Genomic DNA, 20,981 nt, shown 5'->3' with positions numbered 1-20,981 from the left:
TAATTTTGTGAAACCGGTTGGCTTCAGTTTCAGTTCCAATTCCACTTTGTAAATAACCGGAACCGGAACCGGGATCTAAATATGAAATTCTAATATGATTGTTTAATCTATAAATATTCATTAAATTTTTAAGAGATAAAATTATAATATTTTCTTCTGCTGCATCTCTCTGCTAGGCGTCATAAGCTGCACTTTGTTTCAATTCTGCTTTCTGGCTTATCCTGTTGCTATTGTTGGTATATGGTGCTTGTTGGCAGCCTGCCTTCTTGTTTCTGAAAAATAATATTTCAATAACAATGATTTAGTCATAGTTAGGAAACTCACTAAAGTTTTTTTATTATTATGGAATTAGGATTTATAAGGAAATATAATATTTAGCAATTAGGACTTCTAGGCAAGTAAAATTCAGGTCATTATGCTATATAATTCTTGCAAAATTAATAAAAAATAATATTCAAAAGCCTATTATCTTCCCTTTCTTTTTTTTTTTTGTGGTCCCTTGTTTTGTTAATATACATATTTACAGTTTCCACGTCCCTTGGCAGTCTTCAAGTTCTCTTTTGAGTAGCCCCTTGTTTTGTTAATATACATATTTACTTAAAAACAAAATTCTAATATTTTAAATAGTAAAATCTAAGATACAGTATAGGTTCTGGATAGAACCCGAAACCTATAGAGTCAGTTTTAGGTAGGAACCAACCTTACAGATTCCATATTTCGATTCCTATTTTTAAGAACTGATCAGTTTTGATTCTGATTCTGATTTTGATTCTAGTTTTATAAAATTTCACAAGATACTCAAATTCACTCACCCATAGGCTAATATGACTGCAAGCACCAGGTAGTTTGTAATGGAATATTCAGTGTACTTCCTAGGTTCTTGAACACTTTCTTTTTATAACACCAATTTTTTTATTTTTTCGGTTTTCCTATTTCATGTCTTGCATTTTTTGATCAATTCTTGTTTTGTCATTTTATCTGTCACTCACCCTACGATGACTCCAATCTTTGAATGATGACATTAGTAGACAAAGTAATATAACGATACCAAGGAAAAATTAAACTAATATGATATCAATTTTGTCATATCAACTCTCACTTTTCCTTTTTTACCACACTGAAATGAGATTTTCCAATTCTAGGGCATGCCAACAAGAGATGGCTAAAATTTTTTTAACACAACACCAAAAAAAATTGGGAGGATACAAAACAGGAAAAAACAAAACATAAATAGACAAAAATAGGGGAGCAAAGTGAGGACTTCTTAAGAGGTCACCCATTTTAGTACTTGAATACTACTTTTGGATTAACTTCAGACTTCTAATAGGATCCGATGCATTAGTTATGCGACAGTCAAGCCTATCATATATTGCGTAATCAACTTATTTAACTGCACTTATTGGGTTTTTAAATGCTCCCATTAATTGCATTGGTGTTCTGTTTTTTCAATTTTCTTGCTTTACGTCTCACATTTACCATGTTGGTTTCCACTTTCCCCTTTCTATCTCTCATTCACCACAAGATGACTTGAATTTGAATCATGATGTCAATGAACAAAGTAGCAAGACAACATGAAGGAAAAATAAGATTTTCCTAGTTTTGTCACATCAACTCTCACTTTTCCCCTTTTTGTTGATTGACACCAGCTTTGCCCATTTCAGTGCATGAAAACATGAAATGGCTCAAAACATTGAAGAAACAGTTATGAAGCTAAAAACAAAAGTGAAAAATGAGACAAAAAAGGGAAAACACAAGGACTTCCTAAGAGATTGCCTATTATAGTACTAATGTAGCCCAAGTAGGCTTAACTTCAGAAAACATGTTTAACTTCCACTCTTCACAGTTTATTTATTGAGGTTCATTGGTTCCCATTCTTCACTTATTTTTTTGCAAAATTGATAATAAGAAAAAAATAATAATGGGGGACCAAGGCATTCAACTTGTGAAAAGAAAATGAGCAAAATATGAAAGGAAAAAAGTTTAAAAGAATATTCAAGGTAAAAGGGAGGTTGGTAAAAAAAAAAAAAAATGAAGAGAAGATTAATAGAGAACCATGACAAGATAGTGGTAGGGTAGAAAATATAAAAAATATGAAACGAATATATCAAATGCTAGAGGATGATGTGACAGTTAAGAATGACATTGTACATGATCTGACAACTTATATGACGATATGACATGATAATATAGACGTGCATGAAAATGTGGAGCCATGTAGGAAACCTTATGCATGTCGAATAAGGATTCCTATTTGAGAAAAGTTGGGTAAAAATCAAGTTTTTTTGTGGAGTTTGATTTAAAACAAGTTTCTTAGTCTAATTTGGTTAATGAAGTCTTTTATTAATATTAGTTTTTTTACTAAGTTTAAGAGTCTTATTTTATTTTTTGATAAGTGTCCTATTTTAATTTAAAAAATAAAACAGTTTTAGAAATTTATTATTTAGGAAATTTTAATTAAAATATTTTCCTTTATGGGTTTAGTTTACCTAGTATAGTTAGAGAAAAATTAGTCTATATAAAGATATAAGTTCTATCATTCAAATCAATCAATTAATCAAATTATCAATAAAATTCAAGTTTGAGTTTTTTTTTGTAAGAATTTTTTTTGCAAAAATTATATTGAATTTTTGTTTATCTCTTTGTTCATTAAACAATATCAACCATTAATCATCATTGTGAATGATATCATAACCCCAACTATATTTGTTATACGTCAAGTGGTATCAGAGTCTTGTCTTAAAATGGTTGAACATATAGGAGATATGGAGAGGAGTTTTTTATACAAACCTAGACGCCTCAATAACTTATAGCACAAAAGAACCTTTGAGAGTAAGTGCACAGTTAATGGTAATGTGTGCAAGCTCTTTATTAATAATTGTAGTTGTGAAAACGGTGTATCTTACATATTAGAGGAGTACTTGAAGCTAAAAACTGAACCTCATCTTGTTCTACATAGTATAGGTTGGATTCAAAATGGTCTAAATGTAAAAATAACATAACAAGTTAGGTTGTCATTATCTTTTAGGCAAAACCTACAAAGATGAAATTTTACGTGATATTGTTGAGATGGATGTTTGTCACATTCTTCTTGGACATCCATGGCAATTTGATGTGGATGCTACATATAAGGGCCAAGACAATATTGATTATTTCATATGGAAGAAAAAGCGAATCATTGTGGTTCCTAAAAAGGTTGAAGATCACACTCTAAAGCAAGAAGAGAGAGTTTTGATTTCTATATCATTAAAGGAGAATGACATAAAATTTGAAATGATAAACAAGTTAAAGAAGTGGAGGAAACTTCAAAAGAACAAGATGTTCTATTCAATCTAGAAAGTTCCACAATCAAACAAGGTGATGAGGTGAGAGCTACCTTTACTGATCAAGGTGAAGAAACTAAAGAAGTTAAGGCAAAGAAAGAAAAGCAACTTAAAGATGATGAAGAAGCCAAATAGATTCAATCTGCATACCAAAGACAAGGTGGCTAGTTTTGGCATAATGACTAATTCTTCCTGTAGCTTTTGTAATAGACCCAATGAGACCTTGGACCATTTGTTTTTTGCTTGTCTTGTCACTAGGAGAATTTGGAGAGAAGTGTTATATTGGAGCAATATGGTTCATCATGTCATGTCATGCGACAATTACAACTAGGATCACACTACTTTATGGACAATAGATAATCTAAAACACACCTTTGGCAAATGGAGTCTTATTGCCTGTATTTATTGTTTATGGCTTGAAAGGAATAGGAGAGTTTTTACAAAGGAATGCAAAGATGTTTATGCCATCTCGGGGGTTATAAAGAATATGGTGTGGGAAAGAGCCTCCAGTTACTCTAATTTTCTTTCCAGACCTGTGGACAGGATTATTGTTAAAAAGTAGGGGCTTTCGAATTGCATTTTTCAACAGAATGGTGGATAAGGATCTCATTTCACTAAGCCAAACTTTGGTTAATTTGCTTCTATTTTCCAAGCTCTGTTCTATTTTTGTTGGAGTTTCTTTGTTTGCAAGAAGGTTTTCCCTCCATTGGTGTTCCCCTAGAAATTCTTGAGTACTCAAGACTATCCCAAGTTCTTTCTACTTGTATGGTGATCAAGGTCTCTCCTTGCCAATGGAACTTGTTTTTATGTCTGGTTGGAATCTTTTTTTTTTTTGGAGGTGATAGGATTGTCTTTGCACAAACTCTATAAGTCATGCCTTTGATTTATTAAGCGTTTTGGGCTAGTTCTCTTTCTTTTCCTTTCTTTTGTGTGGTTTGTGTGTTATTGTTAATTTTGTGTTACCCCTCTTGAACTCTATATTTGTATTTCCTTAGATAGACTTTCACGAGATGGTTGGTCTCTCCGTGTATCTACATACCTTAGGCGTTTTGTCATATAGTGTGTTTTAGCTACTACCCTTTTAAGCCTCTCGATTTTGGTCAAGAGCTTTAGGTTGTTGTCCATTGTTCCCTTTCAAGGCTCTGGTTAGGTTTTGTTTTGTTAATATATATACTTATTTAATGGAAAAAAAAAAAGCTAAAGAGATTGGAGAAACACTTTCGATTCAAGAACCTCTTCATTCTTTTCAAGGGAATTTTAAAATCAAAGACATTGTTATTGAAGATGATCTCAATTAAGGTGAATATGTGATATCTTCGAAACAATCAAATAGTTGTCAATCAACTTAAAAGGGATATGATGGGATGGATACATTTTTTGAAATAAAATTTTCATCCTCGAATGATATTAATATTCAAACCTTGGTTTGATCATTTTTATATGTTTAAAGGGTACGTTACATGATGAAAACTTAGAGGCAAGTCTCTTTTTTTAGTGGGGGCAAAATGATAGAGGACCAAGATATTTAACTTGTGAAAGGAAAATATAACTAAAATATGAAAGGAAAAGAGGTTAAAAGAAGATTCGAGATAAAAAGGAGGTTGGAAGGAAAAAGAGAATGAAGAGATGATTAATAGAAGACCACTGCAAAAGCATGGTAGGGTGAAAGCATCAAAAATGTGGAAGGAACATGTCAAATGCAAGAGGACAATATGACACATGATGCAACAATCCAGTATGACATAACACATGATATGACAACTTATTTGATGATATGACATGATGATATTGACGTGCAAGAAAATGTAGAGCCATGTAGGAAGTCTTATGCATGTGGAATAAAAATTCCTACTTGAGTCGAGTTAAGTTTAAATCAAGTTTCCTTGTACAATTTAGTTTAAAACAAGTTTTCTAATCTAATTTAGTTAATGAAGTCTTTTATTAATATTAGTTTTTCTAATAAGTTTAAGAGTTCTATTTTATTTTTTAGTGATTGTCTTATTTTAATTTAAGAAATAAATAGTTTTAGGAATTTATTGTTTAGAAAAGCTTATTTTAAATAGTTTTATGTGTTTAGTTTTCCCAGTTTAGTTAGGGAAAAATAAGCCTATATAAATATATGAATCTTGTTATTCAAATCAACCAATTTATCTAATTATTAATAAAATTCAAGTTTAAGTTTTTTTTTTAACAATTTTTTTTTTCAAATATTTCATTAAATTCTTATTTATCCTTTTGTCTATTGAACGATATCAACTTTTAAGCATTCTTGTGAATGATATCACAATCTCAATTAAGTTTGTTTTGTGTCAAAAACACAATGTTGATTAGAATCTCAACAAATTTAAGAAAAATTTATTATCTTAATTTTAAATATTCTTTTTAAGAAAGTCTTAACACCTTTTATTATTTTGCCATCACTTATGATTAATATTTAAGTATGTAAAAAGATAAAATAAATTTTTAAAAAGAGAACTCCACAAGTTTCATAATGTGTTTTGCCTGTAAATGGCAATTAACACAAGGATTATATAAACTTTTAGGTGGTAAAAAGTCTCCAAAATGAACTAAAGCTGCACAAAATCTCTAAAATAAATTGAAGGTTCACGAAAGGTGCACAAAAGCTGCAGAAAGCTACACATAGGATTATACTCAAACTTTACATTTGTTCACCTTGAAAATAATTTCTACATACTTTGAAACCAAACGCTACCCCAATATGCACGTTGACATGTAAAGTAAACAAACAGAACAAAACAAAAAATCCAAAGTGGGTCAAAAATATTATCTAACCTTGAAATTTTCAACATACAAAAAAATAAACAACAGTGAAAAATCTAAGCCAACGAGGAATCTGGATTCAACAACTATATTTTTAATATAAATTTGTTGCAAGATTTGATAGAGAAGCTTGATTATGAAGATAACTAGATTTCGGAGATGATGAAAATATAGAAAAATGGGGTTTTTTTTTGTGAAGAAGAAAATAAATTATTTTAGGGGAAAAAAGGTATTTCTGATGCAAACTTTCCATAAAAATATAAACAAATTGTGATAAATGAAAATATAATTGGGAAAAGGGAATATTAAAATTAGTGAATGCTATTTTGAAAAAATAAGTTTCGTGAAAATCTTGTTGAGGTTCATCGGTTTCCATTCATCATATTTGTTTTTTCAAAAATGATAAAAAAGAAAACACAATGATGATTGGAATTCCAACAAATTTAAGGGAAATTTATCATTCTTTCTAAGAAAGTTTTTAACACCTTTTATTATGTTGCCACCATTTATAATTAAGATTTAAGGATAAAAAAATAAAATAAATTTTTTTAGGAAACTCGACTAGTTTCACAATGTTCACCACTTGTAAATGATAATTGACACAAGAATTAAATAAACTTTTAGGAGGTAAAATGTCTCTAAAAACAACAAAAGTTGCAAAAAATCTAAAAAATGAACTAAAGTATCACAAAGGATGTACAAAGCTACGCAAAGGACAAATTGTACCCACATCTGATGAAAATAATACCTACGTACTTGCAGGGGAAAAGGACTATTTTCCATCCAAGTTTTAATTCAATCTCAAAAGTATACTCACATCTGATAAAAAGCTCAAACATCCACTGATCTCTAAATAGTCGTTAAGTTTTCTATTAAATATATGGGTAAAATTGTTATTTTACTGTTTTTATTAAGTTATATAATTTTATCACATTTTTCCTTTTCGATTTTAAAAATTAACATTTAACCCTCATACCTGAACTTTAAAAAGTGACTTTCACCCCCCCCCCCTAAATCCCTAATTTTTTTTCACTCTCCCTTCGACCACGACAACGTGGCTGGAGGGAGAGTGATAAGCGTCGTCCAGAATCAACCTTCACTAGGGGACGGAGACGACGCTCGTCATCCAATGAGGACGACGCTTGTCGTCCAGATCTGGATGACAAAGCACATCCAGATCTGGATGACGATCATCCTCCTTGGATGACGATCGTCATCCAGAGGTTGACCTTTGGACGAAAACTCCTTCGTTGTCGGTAGGTCGTCGTCGGAGAAAGTGGTTGTATTTTAGGGGGAAAAATGAATTTTTTAAAACTTAATTCGGGGAAAAAATATTAGTTTTTCAAATTAAAGGGAAATAAGATAAAAATTTAATTATTTTAATATTATTGATAAAATAATGAATTTATCCCATAACCATAATAGAAAATATGTAGGTGTGTCCTAACAGATTAAACTTTAGGTGGGTATTTAAGGTTTTCATTAGGCATGGGTATACTTAGAATTAGGCTAAAATGTGGTTGGGAAATTGTCCTTTTCCCTGCTTGCAGACCAAATGCTACACAAACATGCACATGCTACACAAATATGCACATTGACACATTATATATGTATATAAGACAACATTATACACAACCCAAAGCGGGTTAGAGACACAATAAGAATATATAAATTAGTCAACACGTAAACAGACATAACATAACAAAGAATCCAAAGTAGGTAAGAAATATTATCTAACCTTGAAATTTTCAACATGCAAGATATTATAAAACAATGAAAAAAAAAAGTCAACAAACAATCTGGCAATATCCAGCAAGTATTATTATTATTGTTTTTAAGAATAGGATAATTTTATTATAGGGATAGATAAGTTTGAATTTTAAAAAGGGACAAGGTAAGTTTGAAATTTTTAAGATTTTTTTTAATTAATTAGAAGGAGGATAAGGGTCAACTTACCAAATATTTGTCATTTGAATGGGAGATTAAGTGACCAAACTTATGGAGAAAACAAATTATTTTTTTCAATTAACTCAAGCATTCTAGAAGAATAAAGAGAGATTGTGAGTGTTAGTTTAAAAAAAAAAAATTGCTAAAAAGGGATTAGAATAGTGAAACAGTCCTATTGGAATAATTTCTCATACCTAAGTCTTAGTATTGTCGTTGTTTGTGTTAATATGAGATATTTGATTTGAGGATTAGAGTTTTATTTTAGAATATAATTTTAATTGCACTATTACAAAGCTTTAGTTTGCATAATACATTATTTGTTTCTTGATAGTAGTATATTAGTTTATAAAATAAACAAAAGAAAATATATATATATATTTTTTTTTTTTATTATTTATAATATTTATGTCACCCTTGAATTGATCTATTTGTTCATAAAAATGTTTCATATATATTTTGTTCTATTTTATTTTATATATTAATTAAATTTTATAAAAATCTAGAATTTTTAGTAATTTGTCTATATACTATGTGAATTTAAATTGTTGGCTTAGAGAATTTTAAAAATTCCAAAAATTTTATTTAAGATATTACAAAGTACTATTAACCATTTTATAAATTTTTTATGATTTTATAAATTATAAAAATTGTATAAAATTAACTAGAATTTTAAGGTATTAAACCTAAAATTTTTGGTAGAGTCTATGATTTATAAAAGAATTTAGTATTTTTATAGCTTTCTTAAACATTTTAAATTTGAATCTTTTTAAATATAAATTAATATATCTAGTTCTATTCTAGAATTTTTTTTTTTAAATTTTACTAATTAAATATAATTAATAAAAATTGTTATAAGATTGGGTGTTAAACCTAAAATTTCTTTGACAAAGTTTGTGACTGTAAAAACAATTTAGTTTTTAGAGCTTTCTAAATTATTTTTAACTTGAATAATATTTTTTAATAAATAAATTAGCATGTCTATTTTAATTTTGGAAAATTTTACAATTTTAAAAATTATATGCTATTTATTAAAATTGTTACCAAATACTGTGTCCAATTTGAAAGGCTTTTGGCAATGTTAGTGACTTTTGAAATTATTTTCAAATTGATATTTTTTTATTTAAACCATCAATATGTTAAGTTTATTTTTACAAAATTTGTAATTTTTTGAGTTATATAAAATTTTATACAATTAATAGAAGCTTGAGCTATCAAACCTAAAAAATTGTTGATAATGTTCTTTAGCTATAGAAGAAATTAAGATTTCAAGAATTTTTTATATCCTTTTAAGCTGAATATTTCTATGGTAAACTATTTATATGTCTTCATTGCCCTTGCTAAGTTTTGTAATATTTTAATTCGTATAAAAATTTATAAGATTTATAGAACAAAAGTTGTACAATGTAAACATGTGTTAGTTAGGTCTAAGGTTGTTCATTTGGATACCTTAGAATTTGTGAAATCAGGTCTGAATTGACCTTTTTCAATGGAATCTAAGAAGATTTCTAATTGTTATTGATACAAGGTGAATTCATTGATTGTGGCTAGAAATCTGAGTAGGTTTTGCATAGTAGCTTGAAACATATAAGAGTTGTGTAGATCGTTGCTCTTCATCGAAGTAAGTAGAAACTATTTGTTTTGTATGCATATAAATATTTTGATTTTTGACCGTATATGTTTAGAAATGATAGTTAGATATAAAGATTTTGGTTTCCATAAGTTATAAAATATTTTCATAACGTTTTCTATTAAACCCAAACATTTATACAAATGTTTTCGTAATTTATATAAATATTCAATTTTGTTTATATATAAATGTTTTCGTAAGTTTTATAAATATTTTGTTTTGTGTATATATAAATTGTAAGTTATATGAATAGTTCATTTTGTTTTTATATAAATATTTTTGTAAGTTTTATAAATATTTCGTTTTATGTATATATAAATGTTTTTATAAGTTATATGAATAGTTTGTTTTGTTTTTATATAAATGTTTTCCTAAGTTTTATGAATATTTCATTTTCTGTATAGATAAATGTTTTCGTAAGTTATATAAACATTTCATTTTGTTTATATATAAATGTTTTTGCAAATGACAAAATATTTTCGTAAACATTTCTTTTAAACCAAAAGATTTATGTAAATATTTTCCTAAGTTATATAATTATGTAATTTATGTATATATAAAGGTTTTTTGTAAATTATAATATATTTTCATAAACGTTTGTTCTAAACAAAAAAATTAATGTAAATATTTTTACATTCATTTACCTTGAGAATGATATGTGCATACTTCTAGACCAAACGCTACACAAATATGCATGTTAACAGGTAAAAAACATAACAATATTATATAGAACCTAAAGGTGCTTAAAGGATACAATAAGAATATATAAATTAATCAACAAGTAAAAAAACACAACACAACAAAGAACCCAAAGCTGCTTAGAAAAATTCTTTAGCCTTGAAATTTTCAACATTGCAAATAATAACCAACAATAAAAAATCAAAGTTAACAGGAAAATATGGACTTTAACAACTATATTTTTCATCCCTATCAAGATTGTAGCAACCTTAGGTATGTTCAGGGGTAGGTTGGACTTTTGACATGATTCGAGTTTTTCGAGAGATTCGAAAGTGTTAAATTTTCAAAGTCCATGTAAAAGTCAAACATGTGGGATGCCCACCTTTGTCTTTGGTACTCTCGTCCCTATAAGCTTGCAATTTCAAATTATGCTCGTGCAATTTTCACAATGCATGTCTTAGGGACTCAGGTCCCATTTGAGGGGATGATTGCTCTAAACGTGTTTTTCAACAGTTATAAAACTCTTTTTTATGTCACGTTTAGAGTTACACAGTCTAACCCTAAACTCACTTTTCACAAAGAGAGCAATGAGGATTGAGATTCTTGGAGAGTCGTCAAAGTAGAGGAAGGTCATCAAATTCTTGCCACTGAAAGACTAAGCACCATCTAAGGAGAGGTAGGTGTAATTTCCCTTTTCACTTTTTATTTTTGGCATGTTTAGGCTTATATATTTATATGTAGATATGGTATAGAATCTTGAAAACATGATGATTAGGTTGATAAGTAATATGCCTATTCTCTTACTTCATATGATTTTCATTTGATAATGATTACTGAGGGATGATCTGATTAGTGGGAGAAGTAGCGAAGTGTTAGGATGAGTCTAGGTGGTTGGCTACTGAATCGCCATTGAAATCGATGCGATTTTTCTGAAAGTTGCAAAGGCTAGGGACGCTCGTCCCAATAAGAAAAGGATGATCATCTTATCATGAGATAGGAGATGATGATTGTGGTACCATTAATAATATTTGACACATAAAACTGAGGTCAGAAGGGAATGATCGTCCCTACCCGTTCCGGGATAGTTGTCCCTCATAAAAGAGAGGACAACTGTCCTCCAAGGTAGAACATTTATCTCTCATGATAACAAAAAAAAAAAGGGATGTCATGCTAAGGGTTAAGGAAAAGACATTTTGCCCTTGATACGATAATTAAGGGATTTAAGAGACGTTTAGGATGTTCATTCCAATCAGGTTCAGATAAGAGGTGTTCAAGATGTCCATTGTGATAGTATATGAGTTGGAAGAGATATCCATCTCATTGGTATATGAGTTGTAAGAGACATATGGGATCTCCATCTCATTGATACATATGTTATAATAGGCGTCCAGAAAGTCTACCCTGATTCTTAATAAGGTGTAAGAAGTGTTTAGGGCATCCACTTGATATATGTTTGATACATTGGATGATATGGATAAATAGACAACCAGGTTGTCCAAGGATATTTCAATAATGCTAAGTGATTATATGTTCCTACTAGGTGAATTATCACTTGTGTTTTGCTTTAGCTTATAGGTAGACGTAAGGGCGAGGCAAGCAGGGAGGTTAACGAATTAGCTCGGTGACAGTGTGGCCACCATCGAAGACTTTCTATTTTAATCTTTTAATTAAACTGTTTTGGGACTATTACTTTTATTATTCTTGGCATGATTTCAATAAACTATGGATTTCATATTTTAATTTAATAAATTATCGAAGTATTTCATGAAACCATTTTCTTATAATATATTTAAGAATTGTTATTGCATAAGCGACACATCATCCAGGTTAATTACTGTTAGGGGTGTAATCTAGAGATAGGGTGTTACTCTTAGATGTTCATAAGGATGATATGGTGCATAAGTACACTGTTGATACATTGTCAACTATACAAGAGTAGGCATGTGTAACACCTACAAGAATGTCCTAATGGTAGTTTGTTCATTTTGTATTATTCAAGTTTTTTTTTTTTTTTTTTTTTGTGTTAATGAACAGTTGCTTATGGAGGAAAATGCTTGTTTAGTATCTTTGAGACATTCATAACAGATGAATAATCACTCAAGGACAAGAAAGAAAATTGTGACACCATGAATAATGATGTTGGTAAAAGGGTTGCTTATTCTTGAGCGAAAGTTATCAAAACATTGTGGTTTCAAATGCCCACAAATGAGGGTTGAATGCTTGTTTGTGGAAGTTGAATATAAAAATCTATATAATTAAATGAGTTTGATTTTCAAAGAATAACTCTTACACTTTTAGTATACACATTCATAGACACAATATCTTAGTGAATGAGGGTCGATTTTTTTTTCATTCAAAGAATCATTTGCAAAAATTGAAAGCTTGAGGACATGCATCATCTGAAGAAAGGCAAGTAGGATAGTCATTCTAGAATATTTGTGTTTAACAAATGAATTGGCATGTCGCTTATAAAAGTTTGGTTTTGTAATTGCAACTATTCACATGTTGAGTTAATTTAAATTAATGAAATGGTTGCATAGTTGGTATGAAATTAACATGTGAAAAAAAAAGTTTAGAAATGCTCATTAAGAAATATAGAATTGTTGAATTATAGTGAATTAAAGCATGCAAAAATGAGTTTTTAAATGACTGTTATGACCAAGTTATGTAAAATCTTGATTTTGATTATTATGCCCATTCCCTATGATGAATGACTGTTCAATAGAAAGGTTAAAGATAAATAGTGAACTATTCATAGGGATGAATGGTAGTAAATGGATGAAGTGGCAAACAGTTGTGTCACAGACGATAGAACTCATTCATGCCTTAAAAAATTGTGTATAGTCATGCATAGACCATGAACACCCATTCATGGAGTTATCCCATAGGAAATGGATAGTTAAATTGCTTATATAGCCTTAAACTCTATCGAATAAGGTATAAGAATGGGTAGTAGCCTTAATTTATGTGAAATAAGATGATTGATTGTGAGAAGTAACCTTAATATGTGTGAAATAAGACAAATAATTATGTGAACTGCCTTAAGTTGTGTGATATGAGGCACATATCAAAAAAAAAGAACATTGAAAGTTCAATTGATGTTGAAAAATTCATAATGATGTGAAAATAACTAAGTATTTGAGTAATAGGTCATTGGCTGCGCGATCCATTACATAAGGTTAGAAAATAAGAGTTAATGTTGTGCAAATTTTAATTGAAAGGGATTAAGGATGTGACAATATTGTGTGATTTTTTTTCATGAGAAGGGAAATGATGGCCACTATTGTATGATATGTGGCGTAAAGTTATATGAAGTTTGCTAATATTATATGATATGTGGTGTAAGCATGAGATGCCAATGTTGTGTGATCTTTGGCATAAGATAGAGAAAGCGTACTAATATTGTATAATCTATAATAAAGGTATGTTATTGTTAAGTGATCTTTGACACAAGTTCATGATTCACCGCAATGTTATCTCTAGTTTAAGAACCCAATGTGAAAGTTTGAGGCTATCACGTGATGATACCTTTGATATGCTTCATGGACACAACCATGTGGAGGCATCCATAGTAGGTGTCAATCTAATAGTCCATGTATATTGTGTGCATGACAAAGCACTACATTGGTCTATTTCTCAAATGGCCAATGAGATGATTCATGCACATGCATGCAATAAGGACCACATTTGGGTCAACTCATCTATAATGTGTGCATGCAAAAGACCACCTTTAGGCTAGTGCAATGAGATATTTCATGCACACGCCTGTGCTAAGGACCACCTTTAGGTCAATCCAACTATATTGTGTGCATGGAAAAGGGGATTGTAAGAGGTTGTTTCCTCGTGTGGCCAATGTGTCTACACATTTGTAGCCTAGTTCAATAAGAAAAGCTAAGTAAGTAATGTGAAGTACTTACGAAATGATTAAGATAGAAATGAGTATTCATGCTTTCAAGAGAAGTACAATGATGAGATGAGATAAATGATTGTCATTATGATAAAGGATAAGAGAGGAGCACTGATAAATTTAGTAGTTTGCATTAATATGCTAGATAAAATAAAAAGGGACGATAAGATATAATTGATAAGATATGTGCATGTGAAGGTACTATATAGGTCACTTAGTGTTTAGCATTCTTTCGTTTTTTTATTGTTGTTTTGTAGGTAGGAGATGATTGACAAGGTTGTGGGAGGAGTGATTGTCAACATCGATAGATGCATGAGGAGGAATTTGATATCTTACATGTTATGTTATATTATGTATTTTGAGATCATGTATTATGCACATTTGTTATGTTTCAAATTTTAAGTGTGATTATGATTCTATATATGTTTGGACATCTTTTGCATGCTATTTAATTCGGATTTTTATTCATACTCTTTTATTGTTTATAAGTCTATTTCCACTACATTAAGATTTTAAATGACATGTTTTCAAGTAAATTAAATTAACATATCTTTTTGGATGTGCATTCTCTTCAAAAGTTATTTATCTGGAGAATGGTGTTATGATAAATGATGGGAAAGAAAATGTTTTAACTTGGTTTTTGGTTGTGGTAATGAATAAATGATATTCTGATAGAGATCTTTATGTTAGAGGAAAAGATGAATGTTAATCATCATACCAAAGGTACATGTGGTTTTTAGCATGCAAATCTATTTAACTTTCATGTACCACCCAAGGTCATGACTTATCATGATGCATTTAATTGGTTATCTCCTTTTCCTGACCATTTGTCAACTCTAATGTCGAAGGAGCAAAGATTCACACATAGGGTTTCAAAATGGATGACGTTTACACAAACAAGATGTTTTGCAAGATGCACTCATATTACATGCTTTAGGAAATGAATATCAATATAAAGTTTACAAATTTATAAGATCTAAATGAGAGATAAAATGTCTTTATGAACTATGTTAATGTCATGCTAGGTGATAAGGTTGGAGGGTTATGACTATTTTAAACTTTGTTATATGAATATTTAACACAAAATTTTGAAATATTAGATAATGTTACATCATAAATAAGTAGGGCCCCTAATATTAGGATAATGTTTGTTATGGTTGATTGTGTATATTGACAAAAGAAACCATCATCGAAATGGAAAACAAGTATAAAATTAATATATCATATATATAGTTATATAATATGTTAATAAGTTCCACTATATGAGAAATATCATTTTGCCCCGTTGCGCATGAGCATGTCAAATTTCATTCACCATAGCACATGGAAAATATTATTTACACCCGTATATCTACGTCACACATACCTAAGGATTTACGTACTAACTATGAATTGTGTGAATAGGAAAACCCTCACCTTAATCCTCTCTCCATGCATGTCATGTGATTCACGTACTAACTATAAATTGTGTGAATAGGAAAACGCAATATAAATAGTCCATTTTTATGCCCCATTTCACTAAAAATCTATTGTAACCATATTCAAACACTAAAATATTGAAAAAAAAAGAAAAAGAAAAAGAAAATCGCAATCAATTCAAGGTATTTCACACAAAAATTGGAATCTCAAATTTATTGGCACAAGCAAGTAAATTTCAATATTCTAAACAATACATGATGAAAATTAATGAATCACTAAACTTTTCCCCCAATTTTTAGTAAGATTAATTGATAGAAAAGGTTGAAATTAAATATCCATGGAAATTTAGTATATGTGGGAAAGTTGTGTATGCAAGTTTTTTCAAATGTTAAAAATGAATCTAAGGCATATTTATATATAGAATAATTTCATACAACCCTAATTCGTTGGTCATATCTAAAGATGTGGTCAATTTTGTATAATTTGTGTTTAATTGGATCATTTTAATTATAATTATATACAAATAAAATGTTATTAATAATAAATTTTATTAATATATTTTTAAATATAATGGAAAGAAATATAATAATATAACAAACATGATTGGAAATAAACAAAAAATAAAAAATATAACAAACATGTCTGTTATATAAAAATATAACAGACATTAGTTTTATCAAATAATATGCTATTATAAATTATATTTCTTATAAAAATATTGATGAATATAATTATTTTTTAGTAAATATAATTACATTGTAAATTACAATAGTAATTCCACAGAATTTCAATTTCATAAATTTAAGGGTCTTAAAATCTTTCTTTTCTTTATCATTTATAAAATCAAAATTTATAGTTGTATAACTTTCATAATTTTAAAAATTATTAAATAATTTTATTAAATAATTCTTTTGTAGTTTTACTTCTTGAAACAATGTATGGGATAGCTGAATGCTTTTTAGGTATTTTGGAAGAATTTTACCATCCCCTTGTGAAGACATTTATATTAATATAATAACTCTTGTTTGCATACTTGTATAAAGACTACTATAGTTTACTTGTACTTACATATTTATAAGTTTCTCGGTGTGTTATCAAAACTACTAATTTGAAATTATTATATTTGGTATATAGTTTTTTTTTTATAATTAACTTCTAAATAATCATGATATTAATGATTGATTATGTTTTATGTAATGTAATACTTCTATTTTTCTAAGTATATAATGTAATATTTAATTGATGTGTTTTTTAATTCTCATTGATATTTATATAAATTCATAATTTAATTATTCATGGGTGTTAAATAATTGAGGTAGAATTCTTATATATAAAATTTTATTGGGTAGGGGACAAAATAAGTTGGCAATTAAGTTCTAATAGAGCAATTTTATTTTGACAAAACATATTATTTCGTGTCAAAAAGGTGATGTTTCCTATCACGTTTTTTTTTTTTAATGTCAAAATGTGTTGTTTCAATTTGTAGCAAATCAAACCATTACATACTATGTTTTGACATGATACAATCTATTACATAATTTGGGTCAATTCGAGACATATCAAATCAATTTGTCAATTTTGCATGTTATATTAGAATTGGAAAATTTTTACACAATCTATTTTAAATTATGTTAAGATTGAGAGTCTTGACCTGAAACTCGAATTAACAAAATACAAAACACATCCCGGTGACACAAAGTGCTTAGTCTAATTAAAACCTATTTTTAAAGAAAATTGATATAACTCACCCTTGTCAACGGTTTGCCAGCGTTAGTGATGTTCCGTGGAGTAGATGTACGCAGTGGCTTTGGTACAGATAGATGAAGAAAAAGCAGAAGAAAGAGATCTGGATTTTAATTTTAAGAGAGATAAAAATTGAAAGGTGATGGTAGGTCATGAAGATGCTGCAGGCACATGCAAGAAAATAGTTTGGCAGTATCAGTTTCTGACTTGAGCCATGTGAGAAAAGTTGGTTGGTAGGGAGTTGGCATATGGAAAGTCTTCTTTTTGCATGTGACTTTTGATTATATTTGCCTCTTCCACAACCACAAAACTCATTTTGTTTGGCTCTATATATGCATTCTTAATTGCCTTGTTCTTCATTTTCTCAACCTGAAAATGCATAGCCAAAAATCTTTCAAGCTTGTTCTTTGGATTTGTCTCTCATTTGCCTCTCTCCAAAACCACATTGGTCTGTCATCTCTCCCTCGCTCATTTGCGGAATTTTATGCCTTCTTAATTAGCTTCATTTTTCCACATTGCAGGTTTGTGCAGGGGAGAAAAGTGCAGTGGCATTAGCCAAGCTCCAACGTTGACACAGACACAGGTGGAATTCGGTAATCCTCCGAAGTATATGGCTCAAGTGCAAAATAAGTGTCCAATGTGCCCAGTTATTAATATTCACTTGGAATGTGGAAACTTTTCTCAGGCTCTGGTGAACCCCAGATTGCTGAAAGTAGTATCATCCAACGATTGTGTTGTGAATAGTGGGTTGCCATTGGCACCTTTGCAAATTTTTTCTTTCAATTATTCTCATAACAAATATTCCATGCACCTCGCTACCTGGTCTTTCCAGTGCGAATGAAAGTGATAGTGCTGTATTCTTAATTAATTAAATAATATTTTCTTGGATTTTCTATAAATTTTCTTATTAACTTCCGTTTCTTTTGTACCAAGAGAAGATTACACAAATTGTTAAACTATCAATCATCAAATACGTATGTTCGAACGATATGTATGAAATGGTGAGAGTTGTAAATGATTTTTCCCCATTGAAAATCAAGTAACAATGAATGATTTTGGTCACCATGGAGATATATAAAACCCCTTAGAGCAGCAATTTCAAGCTAACAGGTACACAAATTGAAATAGACTAACATTTCAACTAAACACATAATAACATACATCAATTATATACTTATTTAATACTTAAAGTGAGTACACATAATTTTATTGTATTAATAATATTGAAGTTCCCTTGAACTTGTGTTATCTTCTTTTATCCATTCTCTCTTTAACCGAAGTTAAATGGTGGCTTTGCCCTTAACTAATGGTTATCCTATGAGCCTTGAACTTGAGTTCATTTGCTTTAAAAAAGCCAAGCATAAACACTAATCTTCTCAAAGCATTAAAAAGACAATAACTCACCTTGATTTCATTCCATTGGAATTGTTAACCATGTTCCTATTTGATCCGATTTTGATCAGATCTGATTCTTATTATATATGATTCTAATTGAATTTGATTTTGATTTGTTATTTGTTATTTTTCCTCTTTCATAATACTAGGATTCCAGTTGAATTGTTTATTATTTTTCTATTTCATAGCATTAGGATTTTAGTTTAGTTATTTATTATTTTTCCTATTTTATAGGATTAGTATTTCAGTTTAGACTACATTTTAATGTTATAAATTGTACGATGTTTCATCAATAATATTAATTCGGTTCATAACTCAATTCATAATTCTACATGTTATTAGAGCAGTTTATATTCTTATGTACTCTTCAGTTTTAAAAACTACTTTTTTTTTAACCCCTAGTATTTTTCAGTTTCAAAACTGAATTCCCCACCCCCCCTCCTTCTCTCCTTGTTATCGCACCACACTTCTCTATCTCTAGTGCATCTCCAACCAAGATCAAGCCACTCTTTTTCTCCATTCTTTGTTGGCATCAGACTCTCGCTTTATTGTATCTCATTGCAATCGCTCTCTACCCAGATCACAACATCGTGTGATCATTCCATCATTCACATCCATTGTTGTGTTCTCTTCGATGACCACCACATTGACTCCAGACATCAAACTGTTGATCTCTATGGTTAAGTCAAAGCTGATTGTCGTTCCAATGACTCTCAACAATCCATCTCTTGGTTTTTTCATTGCCGACAGTTTTCGTTATATTGTCCACCCTATCACAAGTGTGTCCCGCCTTTCTCTTGCCATTGGATGTCTCTCTCTTTCCTAAATTGCTACAACACGTGATTGCGTTCTCCTCTGAATCGCGTATTGTAATATTTTTGTCGAGAGTTCTTCCAAGATCACAAACTCGCCTACATTTTTCTTGTCAACAACAACCTCCCTTTTCTGTTATGATGCATCTCTGGCTATTACTACATCACTTTTCCTATGCTTTTGTGTCGCAGTTAAGCCACTCTTCCTCTACTCCTGCATCTCATTTCTTCTATTGCATCGCAGTTGAGCCAGTCTTCCTTTGCTTCTGTGTCACATTTCCTTTGTTGCATTGTAGTTGAGCCATTCTTCCTTTGCTTCTGTGTTACGTTTCCTTTGCTACATCGTAGTTGAGCCACTCTTCCTTGCTCTCATCTCTCTCACGATCAAGCCCTTACTCTCGTCTTTCTCATGATTAAGCCCTTGCCTTATCTCTCTCATGATTGAGCCCTTGCCCTGTCTCTCTCATGATCAAGCCCCTACTCTCGTCTCTCTCTTGTCTCTTATGTCGATGATTCTTTCTCCACCACTACCACAACCACTATCTCTATTTCTAAGAACCCTCCTCCTAGTTTTCCAACAAAGATGTCCTCTCTTGATACTATGATGACATCACTGACTTTTGAACTTTTGTCTCCAACTACAGATTTGAGAACTCTTATTACAATTGTGATGAAATGTTAAACATATTCCTATTTAATATGATTCTAATAAGATCTTATTCTTATTGGATATAATTCTAATTGGGTTTAATTTTGATTTTGTTATTTATTATTTTTTCTATTTCATAGAATTAGGATTTCAATTTAATTATTTATTATTTTTCTATTTCATAAGATTAAGATTTCAGTTTAGTTATTTATTATTTGTCCTATTTTATAGAAGTAGTATTCCAGTTTAGATTACATTGTAACACTATATATTATACGATGTTTAGTCAATAATATTAATTCAACTCATAACCCAACTCATAATTCTACAAAAATGGCGTATGACCCAAAAGACAAGCAAAGACTGTCACTCAATAAGGCTTAGGCCCATTACACTACCACTAATCCGTCATATAAAAGATAAATGCACATACAGATGAGGCAACTCCCATATCACACAAATGCTCAGGAAGCTTTATAGCAACTTATAAAACGACTACAATGAATTTACCATCAATTAGAAAGAAAAGTAAATATAAAATATTAGAACACTACCCAAATTTATAAATTAATTATAGAGTGCAAAAATGCTTTGGAAAAACCATGATGATAATATTTGAATACAGGCTTTCAGCTTTTTTTTTTTTTTTTTTCCAATGTGAGAGACTAGTCATCGCAAAGTGAATTGAATTGAATTAATATTA

The 20,981-nt window shown here is 29.9% G+C and overlaps 1 protein-coding gene across 1 annotated transcript; it reads left to right on the top strand.

Annotated features, from left to right (window-relative positions):
- The first annotated feature begins 17,741 nt into the window (after nucleotides 1-17,741).
- LOC123212380 (uncharacterized protein At1g05835) lies at nucleotides 17,742-18,321 on the top strand. Its single transcript, XM_044631495.1, has 2 exons — nucleotides 17,742-17,870; nucleotides 17,944-18,321. The coding sequence occupies exons 1-2, from the start codon at nucleotides 17,798-17,800 to the stop codon at nucleotides 18,261-18,263; spliced, it is 393 nt and encodes a 130-aa protein (XP_044487430.1). The 5' UTR covers nucleotides 17,742-17,797; the 3' UTR covers nucleotides 18,264-18,321.
- The last annotated feature ends 2,660 nt before the right edge of the window (nucleotides 18,322-20,981 follow it).

This window comes from Mangifera indica, chromosome 3 (genome assembly GCF_011075055.1).
Source record: "Mangifera indica cultivar Alphonso chromosome 3, CATAS_Mindica_2.1, whole genome shotgun sequence".
Lineage (NCBI taxonomy): Eukaryota > Viridiplantae > Streptophyta > Magnoliopsida > Sapindales > Anacardiaceae > Mangifera > Mangifera indica.
The sequence above is the reverse complement of the archived record's forward strand: the minus strand, read 5'-3'. Positions and strand labels throughout refer to the sequence as shown.

What these genes read in the sequence shown, in the direction of transcription:
- LOC123212380 (XM_044631495.1), top strand. Translation starts at nt 17,798, where the DNA reads ATGCATAGCCAAAAATCTTTCAAGCTTGTTCTTTGGATTTGTCTCTCA. An exon ending in CTCTCTCCAAAACCACATTG is followed by an intron (nt 17,871 to 17,943) that starts GTCTGTCATCTC and finishes TCCACATTGCAG; the next exon opens with GTTTGTGCAGGGGAGAAAAG.